The 12,034-nt window shown below is 42.0% G+C and overlaps 1 protein-coding gene across 7 annotated transcripts in view; it reads left to right on the top strand.

Moving 5' to 3' along the window:
• hdac9b (histone deacetylase 9b) overlaps positions 1-12,034 on the top strand; it is a 118,370-nt gene that overhangs the window by 69,343 nt on the left and 36,993 nt on the right. For all 7 annotated transcript variants that reach the window (XM_031811877.1, XM_031811874.1, XM_031811873.1 and 4 more), the window contains one exon: positions 5,153-5,388. In XM_031811877.1, the coding sequence (XP_031667737.1) occupies positions 5,218-5,388 (171 nt within the window). In that variant the 5' untranslated portion in view covers positions 5,153-5,217. The remainder of the gene's footprint in view (positions 1-5,152; positions 5,389-12,034) is intronic.

Here is a 12,034-nt window from a genome sequence, read left to right as displayed (position 1 = left end):
AGCTATGCTGTATGATTCTGATGGAGTCACAGAGCTGTGCTGTATGATTCTGATGGAGTCCCAGAGCTGTGCTGTATGATTCTGATGGAGTCCCAGAGCTATGCTGTATGATTCTGATGGAGTCCCAGAGCTGTGCTGTATGATTCTGATGGAGTCCCAGAGCTGTGCTGTATGATTCTGATGGAGTCCCAGAGCTGTGCTGTATGATTCTGATGGAGTCCCAGAGCTGTGCTGTATGATTCTGATGGAGTCCCAGAGCTGTGCTGTATGATTCTGATGGAGTCCCAGAGCTGTGCTGTATGATTCTGATGGAGTCCCAGAGCTGTGCTGTATGATTCTGATGGAGTCCCAGAGCTGTGCTGTATGATTCTGATGGAGTCCCAGAGCTGTGCTGTATGATTCTGATGGAGTCCCAGAGCTGTGCTGTATGATTCTGATGGAGTCACAGAGCTGTGCTGTATGATTCTGATGGAGTCCCAGAGCTGTGTTGTATGATTCTGATGGAGTCACAGAGCTATGCTGTATGATTCTGATGGAGTCACAGAGCTGTGCTGTATGATTCTGATGGAGTCCCAGAGCTGTGCTGTATGATTCTGATGGAGTCACAGAGCTGTGCTGTATGATTCTGATGGAGCCTCAGCTGGATTCTCCAGATCAAAGTGGAGCGTCTTAATACCCGTCACAGTGAGGGTAGGGAATTAAATATGAAATGAATAAGACATCACAGTGCTGGGTTCTCCCTCAGCCAGCCAGCAGGTGTTTCTCTGGCTATATTTAATACCATTAGAGAAGCAGCAGCGCCGTACCGCCAGGGTCCTTGCTGTCTGTCTGACTCACTGCCGTACGCAGCCCTTTCATTGGTTCAAAGGTTCACCACTGCGCTTGGAACACCTCCGGTGCTGCTACAAGATAGTATTTTGTCAAGTACTTACCACTAAGATGAATATTCCCTGTCACTAGAGGAAGGCTGTGTGCTAAAGGTGCTGGGCTGCTCTTTGACAGGAGTTCCTCTGTTATTTAAAATTAGCTGTTTTTAGAACACAGAGGGAGGGAGGGAGGGAGGGAGGGAGGGAGGGGGAGAGACGGAGGGATGGAGAGAGAGAGAGAGAGAGAGGGAGGGAGGGAGGGAGGGAGGGAGGGAGAGAGAGAGAGAGAGAGAGAGAGAGAGAGAGAGAGAGGGAGGGAGGGAGAGAGAGAGAGAGAGAGAGACAGAGAGATGAAGTACAGTCTTGGGGGAGTCCCCTTTGCTCTCTTCACTCTCTGAATGTGACAAAGAAATGAGAAAACCCCTAGCATCAAGTAAACAAAACACAAACTGGGAGGATAAGGAAATATGGTGCTTGCATCTTTGATTCCATTCATGTAGTCTTTCTCAAGACAAGGTACAGGTTACAATGCAATCATTATTATTATTTTTTCAGATATGTGTTTGTGGCATGATGTGTGTACATATTTATTTATTTTTTCTCCCAATGTATCAACTCTTACATAGCGATAACAGTCTAAATAGGATGATGGTAGTTTACCTACCCCAGCCCCAGTGTCACACAGCAACTGTAGCTAGGATAGGAAGGATGGGACAAGGAGACAACACGCAACAAGATTCAATATCTGTTCTGCAGGAAGGAGAGACATTATTATGTTGCCTGCCGCCGCCTGCAAACGTTACCATGGCAGCCAGTTAGGGTGGTAGTGGTGGTGGAAAGGGTGTGGGGTTGTCAGAGCCCAGGATTGCGGCACTTGCTTTAATGTTTCTATTTATAATCATTTATAACGACAGCGCCGCCCGCTGTACCACACAGAGGGGTTGGTTGGATGGTGTAATGAAAAACTGGTTGCACCGCCACCACCAAGCGGAGCAAAGACAATATGTTTCACATTATCAGTGAACACTATAACAGGGAAGGTATGTTGTTAACGGACAACTGGGCTAATGGGGACCTTTTCTGGTAGGGCTCAACTCTGACCAACTTGGGTTTGACATTTTATGTGTTTTACATGTGCAGCACGAGTGAGGAACGCTTAGTCTGCGTCCCAAATGGCACCCTATTCCATATATAGTGCACTACTTTTGACCAGAACCCTATATGGGGAATAGGGTGTCATTTGGGATGCAGCCTTCTAGTGGCCACCGATTCCCATAGTGTGAACAGGTACAGTGAACGCTGTCAGGATTCTCACAACAGGTGCTGCCTGAAACACTGCCTGTATTTGTTCTCCTAAATGTGACCCTTGAGAAGATTACGGCAGTGAATGCCCCCGATAAATCTCCCCTCAGCCTTTGGCATTTTAAGTAGGTTTGAATATTTTCTTTCAGGCTAAAAATGGAAGAGACATGTATAAGGCCTGTACAGTGTGTACTCTTCTCACAATGTGACTGATGCCATGACAAGAATAGAACTAGAATATTCTCCAAGAGTTGGAAAAAAGCTAAACGTAGCAGTGAACAAAATGTCCTGTCACCAGAGAACAGTAGTTACTATCTGGTATTATGAGACATGGGTTGCTTTAAAACAAAAGGCTTGTTGTTCTCCTTAAGCTCATATGACAGGAGGAGAGATACAGTGACACAGTAACCTGGGTTTAACCATCCTCTCCTCTGGGGCAGAGAGATGGACTAGCCTTGTCCTCTATGGTGTAAATGAGAGGAGGAGAGATACAGTAACCTGGGTTTAACCATCCTCTCCTCTGGGGCAGAGAGATGGACTAGCCTTGTCCTCTATGGTGTAAATGAGAGGAGGAGAGATACAGTAACCTGGGTTTAACCATCCTCTCCTCTGGGGCAGAGAGATGGACTAGCCTTGTCCTCTATGGTGTAAATGAGAGGAGGAGAGATACAGTAACCTGGGTTTAACCATCCTCTCCTCTGGGGCAGAGAGATGGACTAGCCTTGTCCTCTATGGTGTAAATGAGAGGAGGAGAGACACAGTAACCTGGGTTTAACCATCCTCTCCTCTGGGGCAGAGAGATGGACTAGCCTTGTCCTCTATGGTGTAAATGAGAGGAGGAGAGATACAGTAACCTGGGTTTAACCATCCTCTCCTCTGGGGCAGAGAGATGGACTAGCCTTGTCCTCTATGGTGTAAATGAGAGGAGGAGAGACACAGTAACCTGGGTTTAACCATCCTCTCCTCTGGGGCAGAGAGATGGACTAGCCTTGTCCTCTATGGTGTAAATGAGAGGAGGAGAGATACAGTAACCTGGGTTTAACCATCCTCTCGTCTGGGGCAAAGAGAAAATATTTTGACATACCAATTAGGATCTAGCAAAAAAATACTTGAATCAGTTGTAGAATCCATTGCCCTTTATGGTTGTGAGGTCTGGGGTCCGTTCACCAACCAAAAATTCACAAAATGGGACAAACACCAAATTGAGACTCTCCATGCAGAATTCTGCAAAAATATATTTTGTGTACAACGTAAAACACCAAATAATGCATGCAGAGCAGAATTAGGCCGATACACACTAATTATCAAAATCCTGAAAAGAGCTGTTAAATTCCACAACCACCTAAAAGGAAGAGATTCCCAAACCTTCCATAGCAAAGCCATCACCTACAGAGAGATGAACCTGGAGAAGAGTCCCCTAAGCAAGCTGGTCCTGGGGCTCTATTCACAAACACAAACACACCCCACAGAGCACCAGGACAGCAACACAACCATGAGGAAACAAAAAGATAATTACTTGACATATTGGAAAGAATTCACAAAAAAACTGAACAAACTAGAATGCTATTTGGCCCTAAACAGAGAGTACACAGTGGCAGAGTACCTGTGACTGACCCAAACTTTGACTATGTACAGATTCAGTGAGAAATATGACATTTGTAATGTTTTTATTCTTTTGGAACTATTGGAGTGTAATGTGTACTGTTCATTTGTATTGTTTATTTCAATTTGGTTTATTATCTAATTCACTTGCTTTGGCAATGTTAACATATGCTTTTCCCATGCCAATAATGCCCTTAAATTGAATTGAAGAGAGAGAGAGAGAGAGAGAGAGAGAGAGAGAGAGAGAGAGAGAGAGAGAGAGAGAGAAGAGAGAGAGAGAGAGAGAGACAAGAGAGAGAGAGAGAGAGAGAGAGAGAGAGACAAGAGACAAGAGAGAGAGACAAGAGACAAGAGACAAGAGAGAGAGACAGAGACAAGAGAGAGAGACAAGAGACAAGAGAGAGAGACAAGAGAGAGAGACAAGAGACAAGAGAGAGAGACAAGAGACAAGAGAGAGAGACAAGAGAGAGAGACAAGAGAGAGAGAGAGAGAGAGAGACAAGAGACAAGAGAGAGAGACAAGAGAGAGAGACAAGAGAGAGAGAGAGAGAGAGAGGAACACCAAAACATTTGTATTTTTATTTGGTTAATATTTCAAACATTAAATTGTAAACCAGAGATGTGTTCTGGTTGATGATGCAGAGTGGAGGGAGTCAAGAGGGAGCACATCCCCTAAATTGATGCTTTATTTATTTATTTATGGAGCCGTGAACAGACAGGATTTTCATGTAAATACTTGAAATAACTACTGAGACATGTCGTGCCAAGGGTCCATTGAGTCTCTGTGCTGTTGCCCTAAGTGGGCTCCCTGAAGACTTGAAGGCTTTGTGTCAGGAAGTGATCTGCTGTTTGTTTATAGAAACTGTAATATAATTGTGGCTTTTCGAGGATGACACGAGAAGAGGAGACGCAGGGAGGAGGAGAGACAGAGGCAGGGAGGAGGAGAGGAGACGCAGGGAGGAGGAGAGGAGATGCAGGGAGGAGGGGAGGAGATGCAGGGAGGAGGAGAGGAGACGCAGGGAGGAGGAGAGGAGATGCAGGGAGGAGGAGAGACAGAGGCAGGGAGGAGGAGAGGAGACGCAGGGAGGAGGAGAGACAGAGGCAGGGAGAAGTTCCTGTCTTTGGTTCCTCTCTCTCTTTTTTCTTTTGGCTCTGTGCCCATAAGCTGTCTTTCCCTTCGAAAGCTTCTCCTCTTTCCTCTGCTGAAAACACCATGCACTTTGTATTGGGACTCATGTAATGCAAAGTACAGTTTGTTCTCTGCAACAGGACTGTTAAGTAACGCAGAGTGGGAACTCACTAAGACTAATGTAGGCATGTTTATGAATATAATATAGGAAAATATTGTGCTCATAGTTCATATTCCCTCCCTCCCTCTCCCAGTGGACATTAAGCCAGAGGTACTTTTGGATCCCGTGTCTCCGTTGGACCTGCGTACAGACCTGAGGATGCTGGGGCCTGGCTCAGACCCGGGAATGTGGGAGCGTCAGTTGCAGCAGGAGCTGCTCCTCATCCAGAAACAGCAGCAGGTCCAGAAACAGCTGCTGATCAGCGAGTTCCAGAAGCAGCATGAGAATCTGACCCGCCAGCACCAGGCCCAGCTCCAGGAGCACCTCAAGGTCAGGACTAGAACATCAACTACAGTATACCATAGCAACAGTAGTATAGTATAGAACCTGACACACCAGGCCCAGCTCCAGGAGCACCTCAAGGTCAGGACTACAACATCAACTACAGTATACCATAGCAACAGTAGTATAGTATAGAACCTGACACACCAGGCCCAGCTCCAGGAGCACCTCAAAGTCAGGACTACAACATCAACTACAGTATACCATAGCAACAGTAGTATAGTATAGAACCTGACACACCAGGCCCAGCTCCAGGAGCACCTCAAGGTCAGGACTACAACATCAACTACAGTATACCATAGCAACAGTAGTATAGTATAGAACCTGACACACCAGGCCCAGCTCCAGGAGCACCTCAAGGTCAGGACTACAACATCAACTACAGTATACCATAGCAACAGTAGTATAGTATAGAACCTGACACACCAGGCCCAGCTCCAGGAGCACCTCAAGGTCAGGACTACAACATCAACTACAGTATACCATAGCAACAGTAGTATAGTATAGAACCTGACACACCAGGCCCAGCTCCAGGAGCACCTCAAGGTCAGGACTACAACATCAACTACAGTATACCATAGCAACAGTAGTATAGTATAGAACCTGACACACCAGGCCCAGCTCCAGGAGCACCTCAAGGTCAGGACTACAACATCAACTACAGTATACCATAGCAACATTAGTATAGTATAGAACCTGACACACCAGGCCCAGCTCCAGGAGCACCTCAAGGTCAGGACTACAACATCAACTACAGTATACCATAGCAACAGTAGTCTAGTATAGAACCTGACACACCAGGCCCAGCTCCAGGAGCACCTCAAGGTCAGGACTACAACATCAACTACAGTATACCATAGCAACAGTAGTATAGTATAGAACCTGACACACCAGGCCCAGCTCCAGGAGCACCTCAATTTCAGGACTACAACATCAACTACAGTATACCATAGCAACAGTAGTATAGTATAGAACCTGACACACCAGGCCCAGCTCCAGGAGCACCTCAAGGTCAGGACTACAACATCAACTACAGTATACCATAGCAACAGTAGTATAGTATAGAACCTGACACACCAGGCCCAGCTCCAGGAGCACCTCAAGGTCAGGACTACAACATCAACTACAGTATACCATAGCAACAGTAGTATAGTATAGAACCTGACACACCAGGCCCAGCTCCAGGAGCACCTCAAGGTCAGGACTACAACATCAACTACAGTATACCATAGCAACAGTAGTATAGTATAGAACCTGCCATCCAGGCCCAGCTCCAGGAGCACCTCAAGGTCAGGACTACAACATCAACTACAGTATACCATAGCAACAGTAGTATAGTATAGAACCTGACACACCAGGCCCAGCTCCAGGAGCACCTCAAGGTCAGGACTACAACATCAACTACAGTATACCATAGCAACAGTAGTATAGTATAGAACCTGACACACCAGGCCCAGCTCCAGGAGCACCTCAAGGTCAGGACTACAACATCAACTACAGTATACCATAGCAACAGTAGTATAGTATAGAACCTGACACACCAGGCCCAGCTCCAGGAGCACCTCAAGGTCAGGACTACAACATCAACTACAGTATACCATAGCAACAGTAGTATAGTATAGAACCTGACACACCAGGCCCAGCTCCAGGAGCACCTCAAGGTCAGGACTACAACATCAACTACAGTATACCATAGCAACAGTAGTATAGTATAGAACCTGACACACCAGGCCCAGCTCCAGGAGCACCTCAAGGTCAGGACTACAACATCAACTACAGTATACCATAGCAACAGTAGTATAGTATAGAACCTGACACACCAGGCCCAGCTCCAGGAGCACCTCAAGGTCAGGACTACAACATCAACTACAGTATACCATAGCAACAGTAGTATAGTATAGAACCTGACACCAGGCCCAACACCATGAGTAAATCATAGTCAGAATCCCTCACAGTTAAACAGAACAATAGTTTACAAACAGTAGTATAGCATAGTCAGAGTACAGTATAGAAAAAGTATAGTATAGTAATAATATAGCCAAATATAGTAATAGTATAGTAATAATAGAGTATAGCATAGTAATAGCAGGATAGTATTGTACTACTGTAGTACTAATATAGTATAGTATAGCAATAGTACAGAAATAATATAGAACTCGTATGGCAATAATATCGTGATAGTATATAAATAGTATAGTAACAGTATATCATTAGTATAGTAATAGTATAGCAATAGCGTAGTAGTAGTATAGTAGTCTAGTAAATATTATAGTATAGTAATATTATAGTAATATTAGCATGGTATAGTAATAGTATAGTAATATTAGCATAGTATCGTAATAGTACAGAATTGTATAGTAGCAGTATAGTGATATTAGCATAGTATAGTACGAGAATATAAATAGTATAGTAATAGTTTAGCAATATTAGCATAGCATAGCATAGTAATAGTATAGAAATAGTATAGTAATAGAATAGTAGTAGTATCATATGGTAATATTATAGTAATAGTAATGTATAGTATGGTAGTAGTATACAGCAGTAGAGTAATACTATTGCAATAGTGATAGTATGGTGTAGTAATATTGTAGTAATAGTAATAGTATAATATGGTAATAGTATAGTAATAGTAATATTAGCATGGTATAGTATAGTAATTGTATAGTAATAGCAATAATATTGTATAGTATAGAAATATTATAGTATTGGGATAATATAGCATTACTATACTATTACAATAAGTAATAGTATAGTAATAATACAGCATAGTATAGTAATAGTATTGTAATAGTCCAGTAATAATATAGTATGGCATAGTAATAGTATGGTATAGACATAGTAATAGTATGGTATAGACATAGTAATAGTATGGTATAGACATAGTAATAGTATGGTATAGACATAGTAATAGTATGGTATAGACATAGTAATAGTATGGTATAGACATAGTAATAGTATGGTATAGACATAGTAATAGTATGGTATAGACATAGTAATAGTATGGTATAGACATAGTAATAGTATGGTATAGACATAGTAATAGTATGGTATAGACATAGTAATAGTATGGTATAGACATAGTAATAGTATGGTATAGGCATAGTAATAGTATGGTATAGACATAGTAATAGTATGGTATAGGCATAGTAATAGTATGGTATAGACATAGTAATAGTATGGTATAGACATAGTAATAGTATGGTATAGACATAGTAATAGTATGGTATAGACATAGTAATAGTATGGTATAGACATAGTAATAGTATGGTATAGACATAGTAATAGTATGGTATAGGCATAGTAATAGTATGGTATAGACATAGTAATAGTATGGTATAGACATAGTAATAGTATGGTATAGACATAGTAATAGTATGGTATAGACATAGTAATAGTATGGTATAGACATAGTAATAGTATGGTATAGACATAGTAATAGTATGGTATAGACATAGTAATAGTATGGTATAGACATAGTAATAGTATGGTATAGACATAGTAATAGTATGGTATAGACATAGTAATAGTATGGTATAGACATAGTAATAGTATGGTATAGACATAGTAATAGTATGGTATAGACATAGTAATAGTATGGTATAGACATAGTAATAGTATGGTATAGACATAGTAATAGTATGGTATAGACATAGTAATAGTATGGTATAGACATAGTAATAGTATGGTATAGACATAGTATAGTATGGTATAGACATAGTAATAGTATGGTATAGACATAGTAATAGTATGGTATAGACATAGTAATAGTATGGTATAGACATAGTAATAGTATGGTATAGACATAGTAATAGTATGGTATAGACATAGTAATAGTATGGTATAGACATAGTAATAGTATGGTATAGACATAGTAATAGTATGGTATAGACATAGTAATAGTATGGTATAGACATAGTAATAGAATGGTAAAAGCATAGTAGTATTATAGTGATGGTATAGCATATACAGGACTGGTGTCTGTAAAAGGACTGGTACTGTAAAAAAAAATCATTTTAATCCATAGAGACGTATATATGCTATATGGTATATATATAGGACTGTCCCCAGTCCATCTGACCGTGCTGCTGCTCCAGTTTCAACTGTTCTGCCTTATTATTATACGACCATGCTGGTCATTTATGAACATTTGAACATCTTGGCCATGTTCTGTTATAATCTCCACCCGGCACAGCCAGAAGAGGACTGGCCACCCCACATAGCCTGGTTCCTCTCTAGGTTTCTTCCTAGGTTTTGGCCTTTCTAGGGAGTTTTTCCTAGCCACCGTGCTTCTACACCTGCATTGCTTGCTGTTTGGGGTTTTAGGCTGGGTTTCTGTACAGCACTTTGAGATATCAGCTGATGTACGAAGGGCTATATAAATACATTTGATTTGATTTGATTTACCACTGGTATAGTAATATTAGCATAGTATAGGATAGTAATAATATAGTGTGGTAATAGTATACTACAGCACTATAATAGTATAGTAGCAGCATAGTACCAGTATAGTAATAGTAATATTATAGTATAGTAATTGTATAGTGATAGTATAGTAATATGAGTATGTAGTATAGTAATATTATAGTAGTAGCAATAATATAGTATAGTAAAGTAATAGTAGCATAGTATACTATAGTAATAGTATAGTATTGTAATAGTGAATATATAGTAGTTCATAATTCTTGTGTGTGTGGTACTATATCTTTGATGCAAGGTTGCTAAAGTATAGGCTACGCTAGGAGAAAAACAGTCACAGATACTCACTGGAAACAATGCTTCAAGTGCATTCGGAAAGTATTCAGACCCCTTCCCTTTTTCCACATTTTCTTACATTACAGCCTTATTCTAAAATGGATTAAATTAATTATCATCAATCTACACACAATACCCCATAATGACAAAGCTAAAACAGGTTATTAGCTTATTTACATAAGTATGCAGATCTTTTGCTATGAGACTCGGGTGCATCCTGTTTCCATTGATCATCCTTGAGGTGTTTCTACAACTTGATTGGAGTTCACCTGCCTTGGCTAGTGTTTCCTGTGGTCATTTCAATTGATTGGACATGATTTGGAAAGGCAGTTGACAGTGCATGTCAGAACAAAAACCAAGCCATGAGGTCAAAGGAATTGTCCGCAGAGCTCCGAGACAGGATTGTGTCGAGGCACAGATCTGGAGCAGGATACCAAAAAATGTCTGCAGCATTGAAGGTCCCCAAGAACACAGTGGCCTCCATCATTCTTAAATGGAATTAAATGGAAGAAGTTTGGAACTAGGGCTGGGCGATATGGCCAAAATCTCATATCCCGATATAGGTCGTTTCATATCCCGATTATGATACATATCCCGATATAGGTCGTTTCATATCCCGATTATGATACATATCCCGATATAGGTTGTTTCATATCCCGATATAGGTTGTTTCATATCCCGATTATGATACATATCCCGATATAGCACAATTTCTGTAAATTCAATGAATAAATAGTCTATATAAAATGACCACATGTAAATGCCTATTTCTTCTTCTTGGGTCTCATCCGTAGACTCTCTTCGTACTGTCTCACATGATTCTTGCGAAGATGGTAAAAGAGGTTAGTGGTGTTTGAGCCTGTTGTCAGGACCGGCCTGTAGCATATTTAGCAGAGGACGGTTTTCTGGTCCATGTCAGACTTTTCATACCCAAACCACGTCCATGCGACTGAAGTAGCCCCTCTTTTAGGTACGGCTCTGTGTCTCTGTGTCTCTGTGTCTCTGTGTCTCTGTGCTCTGTGTCTCTGTGTCTCTGTGTCTCTGTGTCTCTGTGGCTCTGTGGCTCTGTGTCTCTGTGGCTCTGTGGCTCTGTGTCTCTGTGTCTCTGTGCTCTGTGTCTCTGTGCTCTGTGGCTCTGTGGCTCTGTGGCTCTGTGGCTCTGTGTCTCTGTGCTCTGTGGCTCTGTGGCTCTGTGTCTCTGTGTCTCTGTGTCTCTGTGTCTCTGTGTCATGTTCACTCTCCTCCATGTTTGTTTGTTTCAAATTTCCTTCCAAATGAAAAAAGAGTGTGATTTGCGACGAAATAAACGATAGAGCATAATATGAAACGATAGACGTTTTTCTATCGTCGCACAATATATATCGTCATATCGCCCAGCGCTATTTGGAACTACCAAGACTCATCCTAGAGCTGGCTGCTTGACCAAACTGAGCAATTGGGGCCTTGGTGAGGGAGGAGACCAAGAACCCGATTGTCACTCTGACAGAGCGCCAGAGTTCCTCTGTGGAGATGGGAGAATCTTCCAGAAGGACAACCATCTCTACAGCACTCCACCAATCAGGTCTTTATGGTAGAGTGGCCAGATGGAAGCCACTCCTCAGTAAAAGGCACATGGCAGTCCGCTTGGAGTTTGCCAAAAGGCACCTTAACGATTCCCAGAGTGTGAGAAACAAGATTCTCTGGTCTGATGAAACCAAGATTGAACTCTTTGGCCTGAATTCCAAGCATCATGTCTGGAGGAAACCTGGCACCATTCCTATGGTGAAGCATGGTGGTGACAGCATCATGTTGTGGGGATGTTTTTCAGTGGCAGGGACTGGGAGACTAGTCAGGATTGAGGGAAAGATGAACGGGGCAAAGTACAGAGAGATCAAAACCTGCT

The sequence above is a fragment of the Oncorhynchus kisutch genome, unplaced genomic scaffold, assembly GCF_002021735.2.
Source record: "Oncorhynchus kisutch isolate 150728-3 unplaced genomic scaffold, Okis_V2 Okis02a-Okis13b_hom, whole genome shotgun sequence".
In the NCBI taxonomy this organism is placed as follows: domain Eukaryota; kingdom Metazoa; phylum Chordata; class Actinopteri; order Salmoniformes; family Salmonidae; genus Oncorhynchus; species Oncorhynchus kisutch.
The sequence above is the reverse complement of the archived record's forward strand: the minus strand, read 5'-3'. Positions and strand labels throughout refer to the sequence as shown.